The following is a 14894-nucleotide window of genomic DNA, read 5'->3' as shown; positions in this document are numbered from 1 at the left end:
GGTAAATAAGTTTTAGAGGTAAATGAAGTCTTCATAGGAAAACATTGTCTTATTGGTAACCACAGGAAAATTAATTATATTTGTGGCATGAAGATGTTCAATTGATTGGAATTAAGATATTTTTATAACTATGTTTAACCCTACCATAATTAAAACCATTTTGCTGACAGTTTCTGCTTTAAGAAACAGTTCTTTCTCCTAGTTTGAGAGAGATCAGGAGTTTCTCAGGTGTGTTCACGTCTTAGACTGTCGAGGCTTTCTCACTGTTAGCCTTAGACTTCTAAATATGTATATAAAGGGCTCATCTGTAAGACACCAGCTTGGTCTGGTTTTTTTTCGGGGGGGGGGGGTTGTTGTTAGAGAAAAAGAATGATCAGTGAACTAGTTTGGTAGGGAAAGTGCAGAACTAACTTTTCCAGTTGTCAGGTCCTGGTTGTGGTTCTTACACTGAGTGTTTTCCCTTGGGTTGAAGTTTTATTTTTTTCAAGTTGACTTTGGACATCCTTCATATCTTTATGGCCTGGGAGCTGTATCGTTTACTTCCTTAAATCACAATCCAAATGTATTTATACAATCGCTGGGACTTTGAAATACATTAAACTCAGGTTTTAATACCATTTTATCTTGCATAGATTTCTTTATACCAGTTACGATTTTTACCATGGGCTGGAGAGATGGCTCGGCTGTTAAGAGCACTGACTGTTCTTCCAGAGGTCCTGAGTTCAGTTCCCAGCAAATGCAAGGTGGCTCACAATCATGTGTAATGAGATCTGATGCCCTCTTTGGTGTGTCTGAAGAGTGTGACATACGTAAATAACACAAAAAACTTTTTTACCATGCCTACAATTTCAAAGGTGTCTGTGAGGTAGTACTAAGATCTAAATAATTTGTTCCAGTTTATGAATTACTTTCTTTTTATTTTTCCCTTTTCTTGGCCTTCAGTATAACCACTTTCGCCTTTATTCAAAATTTTAATATTAGGGTACTGGAGCTAGTTAATAGAAATATCAGTTACATTTTCGGTGCCCGTGGTATTTCCCAAGATTCTTAAGAAAAACATGAAAATCAGGACCAAACATTTGTAGTATATATTTTGGCTTTGTATACAGCGGATGATGGAAAACTTAAGTCATTGTAGGGACAATTCTAAATTTTAAGGGCATAATGGAGAATAAGTATATAGTTTATAGTTTGCCTTGAATGGTAGACACTTTGAGAATAAATAAACGATGGTTTAGGATCATGTTGAAGGAACCTGTGTATTCACCTCCCACCCCCCGTAAGTTTTAATTTATTTATTTACTCTGTATGTGAGTAGGCATATGTGGAGGTCAGTCAGATGACAGCTTTTGGGAATTGGTTCTCACCTTCCCTCATGTGGGTTCTGTAGATTGAATTCAGGCTGTCAGCCTTGGCAGCAAGCACATTTATCTCTATGCCATCTCCTCAGCTCGATTACTTTTCCTGTTGCTGGGACCATAGACCTTCATGGAATTTGGACTTATTTTTGTTCATGGTTAGAGGACACAGTCCATCACAGCGGGAAAGGCATGGTTGTGGCAATGGAATGTTAGATATTTTATTGTCTCTACAGTCAGGAAGCTGACAGTGCTGGCTTTCTTCTTTCTACCTTTTCTACCCTGTGAGTCCCCAGACAGGATAGGAGTTCCATCTGCTTCAGCGTGGGTCTTTTTCCATGGTTAATTTTCTTTGGAATCATCTTCATAAGTAAACCTTAGGGGCTTGTCTCTTCTAGAGATAGGAAATTCAGTTAGGTTGAAAATGAAGATTAATGCTCTTTATGAAGGTGACACCACATGGCCACATTATACCACAATACAATGTTAGTTCCCTTTTTATTGCTGTAACAAAATACCTGAGGTCATCATCAGCCTGCGGAGACACGGTTTGATTTGGCTCGTGGGTTCGAAGGCTTTTGTTTTTTATTTTCTTTGCCTTAGTTCTGTGGGAGAACAGAGTTGATGGTGCAATAAGGCTGCGGAACTTAAGGGAGTGGGGCAGAAAGGGAAAGGGAAGGGTGGGGAATGCAGGGAAAGGGCGGGGATGCAGTCTTCCTTTTCTAGGGCATTCTGCATTTACCGTTCATCTGACTAAACTTCAGCTAAGTCTGACTCCTAAAGGTTCTACAACTTCTCAGCAACTTCATGAACTAAGGGTTAAGTCTTAAACGTACAGGCTTCAGGGGACAGACCACAGTAGACAGACACAGTTCGTTTATGGATCTATAGTAATTGATAACAGAGGGTGTAGTAAGCAAGACAGGAAAGTGTAGCAGAAATCAGAGAAAGGAAGCTAAGAGTGCTAATAACTTCAGAAAAGATCTTGAAAAGTGAATTTGAAGTTAAGGAGTTTATCGGTAATCTCAGAGTTATTTTAAGTTGTGTGGTTAAAGAGCTATGAGTGGAAACTGCTAATGTTAATGAACAATATAACCCCAACACAATTATTTTCTCATCTTTTCTAGGTCAATATATGCACAGATGATTGTTTTTGATCAGTTTTAGCAGCATCACCTGAAATCCTTTATGGAGCTTTATTACTGTTTTGGCATTTCTTTAAGAAAAATGTTTATGCCGGGCGGTGGTGGCGCACGCCTTTAATCCCAGCACTTGGGAGGCAGAGGCAGGCGGATTTCTGAGTTCGAGGCCAGCCTGGTCTACAGAGTGAGTTCCAGGACAGCCAGGGCTACACAGAGAAACCATGTCTCGAAAAACCATAAAAAAAAAAAAAGAAAAAGAAAAATGTTTATTTGGACTGCTGTAAAGCATTTAGTTTCCTATTGTTTATGTAAATGTACCTTTATCTTCCTGGAAAGCAATTTTACCATTATACAGTAGACATATGAATAGAGGCTTTTAAATAAATTGTGTGTGTGTGTGTCCCTGAGCATGTGGAAAGAAGGGTTTTTGTTTTGTTATTTTCACTTTCACAGACAAGGTCTTATTATGTAGCTCAGGTTGCCTAAACTCATGATGATCTTCTTTATCAGTTTCCTGAGTTACATTACAGGCACATATAAGCACACTTGAGCTACACAAATGTTTCTAATATCTTTCATAATACTTTGGAATTAACTATCTGAGAGAGAAGGTCTCACTTTGAATTTACTAAGATTTTGGATTGAGCACTAGATAAATTCATAGAGTCACTACTTTTATTGCACCTTAGCAATGCTTTATTTTGAATCAAAATAGCTTAAAATGTACGTGAAGATCATATGACCCTACAAAATGCTGTGACTATAGACATGTTCTACTACACTTCAGATGTGTTGGTCCTTGCTTTTAATCCCAGTTTTTGGGAGACAGAGGCAGGTAAATCTCTGAGTTTGAGGCCAGCCTGGCCTACAGAGTTCCAGGACAGCCAGGACTACACAGGACTCAGAAAACAAGACATGCTGCCACCAAAAAAAAAAAAAAAAAAGGTAGAGTCCCATTGCCCATGTTAAAATTCCATATAGAATCGTGGTGTACCAACACTACTTGAAAGAATTTGATCTAAGTCTAATCCTGTTTTACATTTTAAAGAAGTTGTTTTTTTTTTTTTAATTCTGTATATGGGTAGAACAGGCTGTGCACATAAGTGTAGTTAGTACCCATAGAGGTCAGAAGCGTCAGATCCCCTGGAGCTGGAAATGTGTACAATTGTGAGCTACTACTTGACATGTGTGCAGAAAAATAACCTGGTCCTTTGGAAAAGCAGTATGTTTTCTTAATCTCAGACCCATCTCTCACAGTCAGTCAGAGTCTCTCTCTCTCTCTCTGTCTCTGTCTCTGTCTCTCTCTCTCTCTGTCTCTCTCTCTCTCTGTCTCTCTCTGTCTCTCTCTGTCTCTGTCTCTCTCTCTGCCTCCCTCCCTCCCTCCCTCCCTCCCTCCCTCCCTCCCTCCCTCCCTCAACTCATTCCGTTAATTAATTAATCAGCTCTTGAGAGACCTGATAGGTGTCTTGATTATTCTATTTATGTAAGCAAAATGACTTTAATTTTGGAGATTATATTGACAATTTCTGATGGAGGAAAGATGAAAAATTCAATATATGTGTGTGTGTGTGTGTGTGTGTGTGTGTGTGTGTGTGTGTGTATATATATATATATATATATATAATGACAATTTACCCTCCCCAGAAAGACGATTCTTACTGAACTTTAGTAATATGCTATTTGGATGTGGTGGCACACACCTTTACTCTTAATGCTCAGACAGGCACAGTGAGTTCCAAGTCTGTCTCTTCACATTTCACCCCTCCCTTTGCAAAAAAAAAAAAAATTAAAAATTTGAGCATTACTTGCTATGTATCTAAAATAAAATGTCAGAGAGAAATGAAACTTTGTCTGCTTTAAGATCATTTCTGTTATAGATGATACTCTATAAGTTATTAACTCTTTTTTGTTTTAATTTATTATCAACAAAACCAAGGGTATGTTTAATGACTAGGTAGCCAAGTTTCATGAGTGAAGTCAGGGAAAGCCCAAGGAATCAGTGAGCTGGGCATGAGATAGTTAAAAGCAAACATGTCAAAGAGGAAAGGCAAATATGATAGAGCAAATGTAAGAATGTAGTTGGAATCAAACTTTTTTTCAGTGCAGTGAATACGTATGTTCAGACCATAGGTTAGGTGTTGCACTCTTTTTAGTCAGATGTAGTGATTTGTATTTAGTCATCTAGAAACAGGGTCTTTCTATATTCTCAAATTGTTTTGAAATTTACTATTATTCTAACTGGTTTTTTATCTCATGATCTTTTTATCTTTTTTTTTTTATCGAAGGCTTATATATTTGGTAATGATCAGTAACAAGATACTCACACAATCAGAAGTGTAACCCAATACCCAGCCTAGATATACCAACTACCTTTGACTGCTACAGACACGTGAACATCCGCCTCTATCTCCTCTCTCTCTCCCTCGTTCTCTTCCTCATGGTCTTTTATCTTAACTAGCTTTCCAAGTTCTGAATCTGTAGGCATACATCATTTCTTACTAGCTAAATGTATCATTTTTTAAACGTTCTCTTTCTAGTCTGGGATCTGTTAAGTGCAGTGAACATAGTAGTCATGTATTAAGCACTCTGACCGTTAACCTCAAGCCTCAGTGAGTCTCGGTGGAATAAAGGAATGACACAAAAAGATTCTTGTGATGTTGTAGCAAGTTAGTGCCATATCGTTTTGAGTGATGGAGAGTAATGAGATTATTAGCTTTAAAATTGACATACCATGTGTTTGTTATTCTGTCTTCAGGACTGGGCTACACTTCCTTACATGGCTACTTCTCTGTACTGAAAACGTAATAGTTGATAAGCTGTATGTAGAATTGTCGGTCCTCTAATTCTTTACATATAATACCATGAACATCAATTTTATAAACATATTTCCTATAATAGCTAATTAGAAAATGTAATAAACTTTTAAAAGTACCATTTAGAAGAGAGAGAGAGAAGAGCTAGGAATAAATTAAATTTGATAGGAAATGTGAAAGAAATGTTAAATATTAGGTAGGGGACATACAAAGATGACTTGAATATTTTAAGAAGATAGAATCGTAGTTGGATGAAATTGAAAAGGAGTAGATTGTATAAGGACAGTGTGAAGATTAAACTACCAGGTACAAGAATAGACAGCAGCACAACAGGGCTTTAGAAGAAGTTCATCAAGGTAGATTACACAGGCTATGATGTGGAAACAATATGGAGGTGGAAACAGACTCAGGCTTGCTTAACTTTAGCCATAAATTAAAGACTGAGGACTTTTACTCTGTGTTTCTGTATGGCAATATGATGTGAACACTAAGTAAATTAAAACTAAGTAAGTTGTACAATTTTAAAGGCCAATTACCTAAATTAGAAAAAAAAAAAGGCCTTTAAAATTGGGGGTGGGGTAGGGTTATATGAGATAACCCAGTGAAAACTGAGTAAATTATGTGAAGAAGATGTCTGAGAAAAGAAACAGACTGAATTGGAACCCCTCCATAGCACCCTCTACTCCTCTCCACCCCCTACATGCACAAATTTGAAACTTCACTATTTTAAAAAATGAATAAAAAATTATTCAAATGATTGTGTGTGTGTGTCTTGGAGGAATTATAAGGAAGAATGAAGGTAAATATGATTTTTAAAAATTCTAAATTTTCAAAGAACAGCAGAGTATGCTGGTACATACTTGGAGTTAGAGGTAGGTAAATCTATGTGAGTTTGAGGCCAGCCTGGTCTCCAGGAAAACCTATCTAGAAAAACAGACAAACAAAAAAGTGAAAGAATTCTAAAAGCCTATTTTTAAACCTAAATAATTTACTTTTTTTTTTTTGTAATGTTAGGTTGATAAAAGCTCTGATGAAGTAATGAAGTGTGTGTGAGAAACTGTATTCTCTTGCCCAGTAAGCATTGCTGCCACTTGTTACAAGAGGACCCGATAATAACTTTCAATTTGTATTCATACACACACACACACACACACACACACACACACACACACACACACACATAATTTCTTCCCTAAGATGTCACATGTTTACAGAATGTATTAATCAGTGTGACAGTGGTAGGGAAAGTCTTTTAGTAGTGAACTGTTTTAAGGTGGTAAATGACAGGAGCAGAGCACTTGCTCTGCTCTTCTGGAGTGACTCAAGCTGCTGCAGGGGGATTCAGTAACACTGGCTCCTTGACCACCTGCACATACACGTGCTTACTCTCTCTCCATTCCTTCACATAGACACAAAATTAAATAATAGACACAAATCTTTGAAGAACAGAAAAAAGATAAACTAGTGTACCATTATGTAGCCACTGCAGAAATTAAAAACCCAACAATAAAAATAACAAAATACAAAAGACAGCATGAGCTTCTCTTCATGTGTATGTACATTAGTTACCTCTGCACGTACATATGTACACATTAGTTACCTCTGCGTGTACATGTGTACACATTAGTTACCTCTGCATGTACATGTGTACACATTAGTTACCTCTGCACGTACACGTGTACACATTAGTTACCTCTGCACGTACACGTGTACACATTAAGTTACCTCTGGACGTACACGTGTACACATTAGTTACCTCTGCACGTACACGTGTACACATTAGTTACCTCTGCATGTACATATGAAAAATGAAAACAGCAGTTGCTTTTAGGTAAATGAAACAGATTAGGGACACAGCACAAGCAAGGAGATTATTTTTTTTTCTGCATAAATGCATACTGGAAAGGAATTTGTCCTTTTTTTAAGTGATGCTGTCTCCTGGTTGCTCAGGTTGAAGGACAGTTACTACTCAAAATTTCCATACCACTTCTGGTGCTTAATGCAGGCACCTCGTAGGGTTCGACTCCCACAGTTTTGTTTGCCTCCATCTCCCAAACAACTGGACGTAGAGGCCTATGCCACTGTAAACATATGAACATTGCTTGAATGTTCTCACAGCCAAGTCAACACAGCGTTACCAGTCTAGCATTATAAATGAATTACTTGATTCAGTTTTTAAAATAGAATCCTCAAAGGATTTTTTACAGTATTTTTTAATGTATTATTAAAATATCATAAATTAGTATTACATATACAGTATTAGTCATAAATATTGTAAGGTTGGTTTTGTTTTATGTATTTATTTGGCAATGCTACGGAATGTAACTTAGAACATCAGACAAATTAGATAAAAACTGCCCCTGAGTCATATTGTCAGGTAAAAACAAAACAAGCTAACCATTTATTTGAGTCTTAAGTCTTATAAATATACTATACTTTGTTCAACCATTGTCTTTATGTTATTAATCTTTCTAAACATTGTAGGCGAAGATTAGAATACAATCTATTATTCATCTTTCTTTGTTCTGAGGCCATGTCTTAACCTGTTTGTCTCAGGTTGTTCTCCTAATCTCTTTGATTCTCTTGCCTTACACACCTCATAATTCATGCTGGAATTAGAGGCACATAGCACTACTACTGGCTTTCTGTAGTTCTCAACTTTTTATTTTGTAGTTACAATAATTACTCTTAGGGTTGCATGCTTGCAGGCAAGTTCTTGAACGCTGAGCTGTATTCCATATATTTAAGACTGGTCCTGAATTCTTCATCCTCCTGCATTTACCTCTGAGTTCTAGATTATAGACAGATTAAAGACACCACACTTGCCTTTGCAATGAATATCTTGATTTACTACAAGTTTATTAGTTGTTATTATTAATTGGTTTTCTCAAGACAAGAGCTTCACTATATAGCCCTGCCTGTACAAAATTTTAGTTTTTAAGTCATTACATTCGACATAATTACATGAGTCCTGTATCCATTCGAAGAACATTTAGAAATACAAGTTTGTTGTGCTTAGTGCTTTTATAATTATCCTAGCATAATGTTTAATGTGGCTTTTGCTATATTCATATTGTTCCATGATCATAATTTTTAAGTATTTTTTATAACCCTTCCCCTCCCCCAAAAAAAAACCCTCAAGAAACTTGTACCTTTTGGTATTCATTTCTCCTTTCCCCACAAATCTACAGCCCTAGGAAACATCTTTTCTTTTTCTAAAGATTTGTCTGTTCTGTACCTTTCATCTACATTGTGTGAGGACTTTTATAGTTGGCTGTTTTCATTTAGCATGTTTTCAGGATTTATTTATGTTGTACCATCTATCAGAGCTTTATTTCTTTTTTGTAACTAAATATTTTATAGCTGTCTCAGTTGTATCTGTTGATGAATGTCTTGTTTCTGTATTTTGACTATTATGCATGGTATAACTATCAGTACTATGTACAAAGTTTTATAGAGATGCATATTTTTATTTCTATTCAGTAATGTACTGTGGGAGTATAGTGTGCAAGTTGTTTGACGGGCTTCCTGCCTTGCTGCACAGTCCATGATAGGTTCGGGTCCCAGCCCGTGTTTTTCCAGGCAAGAAAAAAACGAGATCTGGGACCTGATACTGTGATTCTCAATCTCCTGTGTACCCAGATGTTGGCAACCATAGAGATTTTAGAATGGGGCAGCTGCTACAGGCCAGGCAGGAAGGTGATGGGTGAGTCCAGGATGGGTTAGAATCTGGTTTGGTTTGGTTCCGAGTGTGTGCCAAGAGTACAGAGGGGCTGAAAAAAGGCCATCTCAGGGAGATTTAGGCAAGGCTCTTTACAGCCAACCTCCCCACCCCCCCACACACACACAAGTCCTTGATGAAGGAGATGGTCCTTGCTTGTCCAAACTGTTTTATTTCATGCTGAATGTGAATGCATATGTCGTACTCTTGGTGCAGGAAGGGATGCTCATTAGCTAAATGCCTGGGGTTTCTACCTCTCTCGCATGGACAAGGCTAGGTTGTTTGTTTGTTTGTTCGTTATTGCTGTGACTGTTTGTTATGGTCTCTCTCAGTGGGCTATCATGGTTACATGTTCTAGGACAGGTAGAGCTTGGCAGGGGGTTGGTTCCCTTTGGGTTTTGTACCTGCTTCAACTGTACCAGTTCTTCTGTCTGGTATAGCACAGTCCACACTTGCCCCACAGTGGTTCTTATAGGTTCATATATTTGAGTGCTTGACCCCAGGTTGGTGGACCTGTTTGGGGAGAATTAGGAGACTGTTGGAAGAAGTGTGTCACTGGAGTTGTCTTTGAGATTTCAAAAACCCATAGGTTTTCCAGTTAGATTTCTCTGTCTTGTGCTTGTAGATCAGATGTAAACCTTCATGCTGTCATGCTTTCTGCTATGATGGTTATAGATTCTAACCTGGAACTATGAGCTCCAAATTAAACATTCTTTTATACCTTGTCTTGTCATGGTGTTTTGTCACAGCAGTAGAAAAGTAACCAAGGCAGAAGTTATCACAACTGCACTTAGTATTTTGAGGTAGCTGTTGCCTGGTTGTTTTCCAGAGCTGTGATAGATTTTCACGAAATAGTATATTGGAACAGGCTTCCAATTTGCCCACCTCCATACTTGGTAATATTCTGTCTTTTCAGTTACAGCTCTCCTAGTGAGTGTGACATTGTATCTCATTGAGGTTCTATTTACATCTCCATAGTAGCTAACAAAAGTGAACATTTTTTGTGTTCAGCAGTATGTTTTTCATACATTTGTATATTTAATTCAGACTTTTTACTGTTTACCTCTATAAAATTTGCAAAGATTAACCCACAGATGTATTCCTGTTAATTAGGTAGTCTATGTTCAAAGTAGTTAGCCTTAGGAGTTTTTTGGTTATTGTCAAATGGGCATTTTAGGTACTATGTAGTTTCACTCTTTTCTTTTACTTTTAAAAAATAATGTCTTTGTTACAGTTCATTGTTTACTTTTGTTACAGTATTTCACTGGCCTTGAATGTGGACATAAGTTTTGTATGCAGTGCTGGAGTGAATATTTAACTACCAAAATAATGGAGGAGGGCATGGGACAGGTAACTGATTTTCACTTATAACATTTACTTGTAATGTTTAGACCCTTATGTAAATATAACCAGATAAAAGTTTCAGGTTTAAACATTTTTCTAGATTAAAAGTCTTAGGAAAAAAAATATTTAAAATATGACATTCCAGTTAACAGCCTAATCTAGTAATGTTTTCCCAGCAGGCATCAACTCTGATAATCTCTGTCAGGGTTATCCTGATAGAGAGCTTTGATATTTTGCTCTTAACTTTCCTGTTCTGTTGCAAAAACGATTACTTAGAAGGATAGTTAAGCTCAAAGACATACTTCCTGACATATAAAGAGAAAAGTTGAGAGCCCGCAAACAGGAATGTGTCCTCTGAATCTAGAAAGTGCCAGGCAATGGTAAGCATTCTGTAAATAGTGTTGAATGAAGGCATAGTTTAAATTTTAATCTTTTTCAGACTATTTCGTGTCCTGCACATGGTTGTGATATCTTAGTGGATGACAACACAGTTATGTAAGTATTTCTGATAGATTGTGCATGTTTAGTATTGTTTTGTTGGTTAAACCAAATTAACTTTGACTTAGAATCTCTGAGAAGGTAAATTATTAAAATTCAAGAGACTTTTATTCGCCATTCATTTCTTTATAATACACAAAGTCAACCTGCAGCTTGCTTAGGTAGTTGTTCTTATGGTATATTTGGCAATATGTGATAGCCAAATTTTGGTAAATCTTGAAATTGTATAATGAGATAGTGAATGTGTTAATTTATGTCCTCTGAGTAACAGGCTAAAACCAAATCTGGAAAGTTTGGTAGTGTTTCTCAGTGATTGGCCTAGCCTATGTGAAGTTCTGGCTTTGATTTCCTGCGTCCACAAAAGAATAACAGAAAGTGGAATGGAATAAAAAAGAATGAGCGTCATTATGAAAGTGTGTGTGCTATATTAAAGAGGGAGACCAGGAACAGATAGACTCAGTATAGATGCATAACACCTGAGAAAGAGAGAAAACATTGTCCAAAAGGAGAAACTCAGTTTATGATGCAGCTGAGTCTGGCAGTCTATGAGGAACTCCAACACTTACTGTCCACAGAGGACTGCCTCAATGAGCAGAAGGCTGCGCCAGAGTTTTATTGATCTGTTACTAGCCCCTCACTGCACTGCTCAGGGATAGTGTTCTCTGCTGAAATGCTGCTAATCATTTCAAAGGTGCACTGCAGATGGAAGCTGTAAACTAGCTATCCTGTACAGATGGTCCTCTCAGATAGAAGAATGAAACATGGAAAAAGACGCATAGTGAAGTCCTGGTATAAACTCCAGCTGTTTATTTCCTGGGCCAGTGCTGTTTTTGTGGCCTCGGGTTCATCAGTTGACTTCATTTGAGGCTCCCAAGCACACTGAGGGCTTGAAGGATCCATATACAACTTGTATAATTAGTTTTAGGGTAATTGCCTAAAGAAAGCCTTTTCTGTGATTAAAAAGTAATAAAAGAAAATGACACAGTGAGTTTTAATAAGTAAATTTAACTTAGTTAAGCTAAGTTAACCTGACCAGCACAGCTACTAAAGCTCAAATATTCCACTTGGGGAAATTTTTTGTTTTATTTGTGTGTTCACAAGTACCACATTACATGTGGGTCCCAGAGATCCAACTCAGATGGTTAGGCTTGTTAGAAAATACTCTTGAACTTGCTGAGTCTTTCTGTTAGCCTCCATTCTCCCCTCCCATCCCCTCTTCCCTCTTCCCTCTCTCAAGACAAGGTTTCTCTGTGCAGCTCTGGCTGTCCTGGAACTTGCTCTGTAGACCAGCCTGGTCTTGAACTCAAGAGTTCATCTGGCTGCCTCTACTTCCTGAGTACTGCGACTAAAGGCATTCACTACCACCATTACCTATCTCCATTCTACGTTCTTCATTTCGGTCTACTTGGGTTTATTTGCAACATATTTACTGCTGTTATCAGTTCTGCATTTAATCTTGTTTGTCTCAAGTTAATTCTATTTCCATTATTGTTTAAGATACTAAAAATAAATCAGCTACCACCATTCTTCCTCTTGTTTTTGTCTTCTTCCCTGGTGCATTCATATCCATTGTATTTTTTCTTCAGTGTGATAGTTTCATCATGCCTGCCATCCACTGTACTGTATCCTGTGATTAATTCCAGAAATTACTGGGAACTTCTTCAATATTACATATACAATGACATTCCTCAAACGGTTCATAATAATAAGTATAACATAAAAGTATATGTAAGGCAATATTCAAAGGAAACAAATTATCTCTTAAGACTAAAATTAGCAAAGGGAGTAAAAATTAGGGTTGAAGAAATGCTGGGAAGGCTAAACAAAAAATATCACTATTTTTAAATAGTCATGTGCTTTTCTCTTAGGCGTTTTGCAGTGGCTAACCAAATAGGGGAGGGGTTATTAAAGATGAGGATGAAAAGAGTTTAACAGTTTATAATGGAGTTTTGTCATCGAAACTAGTCAAGACTGTTGTAATATGATGTGTATTTTAGAAATACAACATTGATGTAGTGGAGGATGCTTTAGGAGTGGGGAAATATTGGTTAATGAGATTTGTTTAGAAGGTTCTTTGTAATGTAGGTTAAAGAGGATTTAGGGGTCAGTATATCAGTGGGAAGCAAGTAGAAACAACAGAATTTAGAAACTGTTACATGAACACTTCTAGTATAGTTGTCCATTTAGGTAGGAACTAGTTCCCTTTAGATTTGGAATTTAGTAAACAAGGAGAAATGTAGAATTTTTTTTAAAAAGTAGTAGTCAGGCATGATGGGTGATACACTCAAGAGGCTGAGGCATGTGTATTACAAAATTGAAGCCAACTTATGCTACATAGATGAATGTATCTCTGGTTTAAAAAGAGAAAGCATGAGTCAGATGTAGTGAAACCTGCTTAGTTAGGTGGTGAGAAATAATTAGGTGAGAAGTACAGGAACCTAAGGAGTAGAGAATGCCTGGCTAGGGATTTAGCTCAGTTGGTAGAGGGTTTGCCTATCATGTAGGAAGCCCTTGGTTCTATTCCTAAATGAGTCTAGGTGTGGTTCTCATATCTATAATCCCAGCCCTGGTCGTCCTTGTCTACACAGTGAGTTTGAGTTTGAGGCTAGCCAGGGATACCTGAGACCCTACTTCAAAATCGGTGGGGATTAGAGAATGCTATCAAGTGGTCACTGGTGATGTCACTTTCCCAGAATTATAAATGAGAATAAGAGTGAAAACAGATCATTGGGTTTTCCTGCTACAAAAACAGCTTTACTAGGATGACAGTAGGTGTTAAGACATGAGTTTAGACATGAGTAGCAAATAGAGAGAAATGTGATTTTTTTCCAGAGGAATGAGAGTTTTATCCAGTAGACTTCATACAGAATTGTGTCATCTTAGATATTAGAACATCTTTTTTAATCAAATGAATTGATACAAGCCCATGAGTATCACAGCCAGTTAGGCTTAACAAGTTGTTCAGTTTTCTCAGGTATTTTAGTAACAAATGGTAAGGGTTGTCTTTCAACATGTACACACTGAAACCATAAGGGTCTTGGAAACTCTTTTCTCTGAGTTCAACCAAAACTTATTTTCATGCCTGTTTTATATAATGGGCTGCTTGGTAAAGTTGTAAGACATAAAACTATTGTGCCTTGCTTCCTTGAAATCAAAGGCTTTTCCAGATCTTTAAGCAGATGATATTCTGGTACTAGGCCAGTAATTCTGCTGTTAAAAGTATCTGCTATGCAAGCATGAGTACCTTAGTTGATCCCTATAACCCACATCTGGAAAAAAAGGGAAAAAAAAAAAAAGGCCAAGCATGGTTGCAGGCACTTGTAAGACTTGAGTCTTACAAAACAAAATGAATTTTACTGACATCTGAGGTTGTCCTCTGACCTACATGTGCTTGTGCAGTAGTGTGCACATGAGAAAACACACGCACGCGCCATGCATCCCCCCTCCCCCCAAAAAATCAGAAATTAGAAAGATGATATTCCTACATGATAAGCAAGCAGGTCATTGTAAAAAGACATTTAAATTAGGCACAAAATTTATGTAGGTTAAATTAAATTTAGATTTTTGTTTGTTATTGTTTTGGTTTTTAGTATTTTAGATTAGATAAAGACTTTTGGTAATATCTAAAGTAATGGGAATGAAGTGCCAGAGGAAGAATAAATTGCAGCACTTATGAATTGATGCTTGACATTTTTCAAAATGCACATATTCTTGGTCTTTTAGTAATTATTAGCACTTGAGATATGTTATTACACTATTTTCGTTATTTGTTTTTTTTGCCTCCTGATATTTCTGATGGCTTAGCTAGTAATTTCCCCCATATTTGGTGCTCTGGTTTGGATTGTGATTCATCTAGGTGGTTCCATTTGTGTTTGTCCTATGTACAACTTTTTGAACTCTAGATTCAGAAAAAGTTAAATGCTTTTTATAAAAGTTGAGAATGTTTTGCTTATTTCATGGAGTAGAAGTAAGTCAGGGTATCACTATGTAACCCTATCTGGCCTTGAATTCACAGAGA

General features: G+C 37.1%; 1 protein-coding gene across 1 annotated transcript in view; it reads left to right on the top strand.

Moving 5' to 3' along the window:
- The window catches only part of Arih1 (ariadne RBR E3 ubiquitin protein ligase 1), a 98376-nt gene that overhangs the window by 49283 nt on the left and 34199 nt on the right, over positions 1 to 14894 (top strand). Inside the window, exons 4-5 of the mRNA XM_028774452.1 lie at positions 10292 to 10384; positions 10818 to 10873. Coding sequence (XP_028630285.1) covers positions 10292 to 10384; positions 10818 to 10873 — 149 coding nt within the window. The remainder of the gene's footprint in view (positions 1 to 10291; positions 10385 to 10817; positions 10874 to 14894) is intronic.

Source organism: Grammomys surdaster, unplaced genomic scaffold (assembly GCF_004785775.1).
Source record: "Grammomys surdaster isolate TR1022 unplaced genomic scaffold, NIH_TR_1.0 241, whole genome shotgun sequence".
NCBI lineage: Eukaryota > Metazoa > Chordata > Mammalia > Rodentia > Muridae > Grammomys > Grammomys surdaster.
The sequence above is the reverse complement of the archived record's forward strand: the minus strand, read 5'-3'. Positions and strand labels throughout refer to the sequence as shown.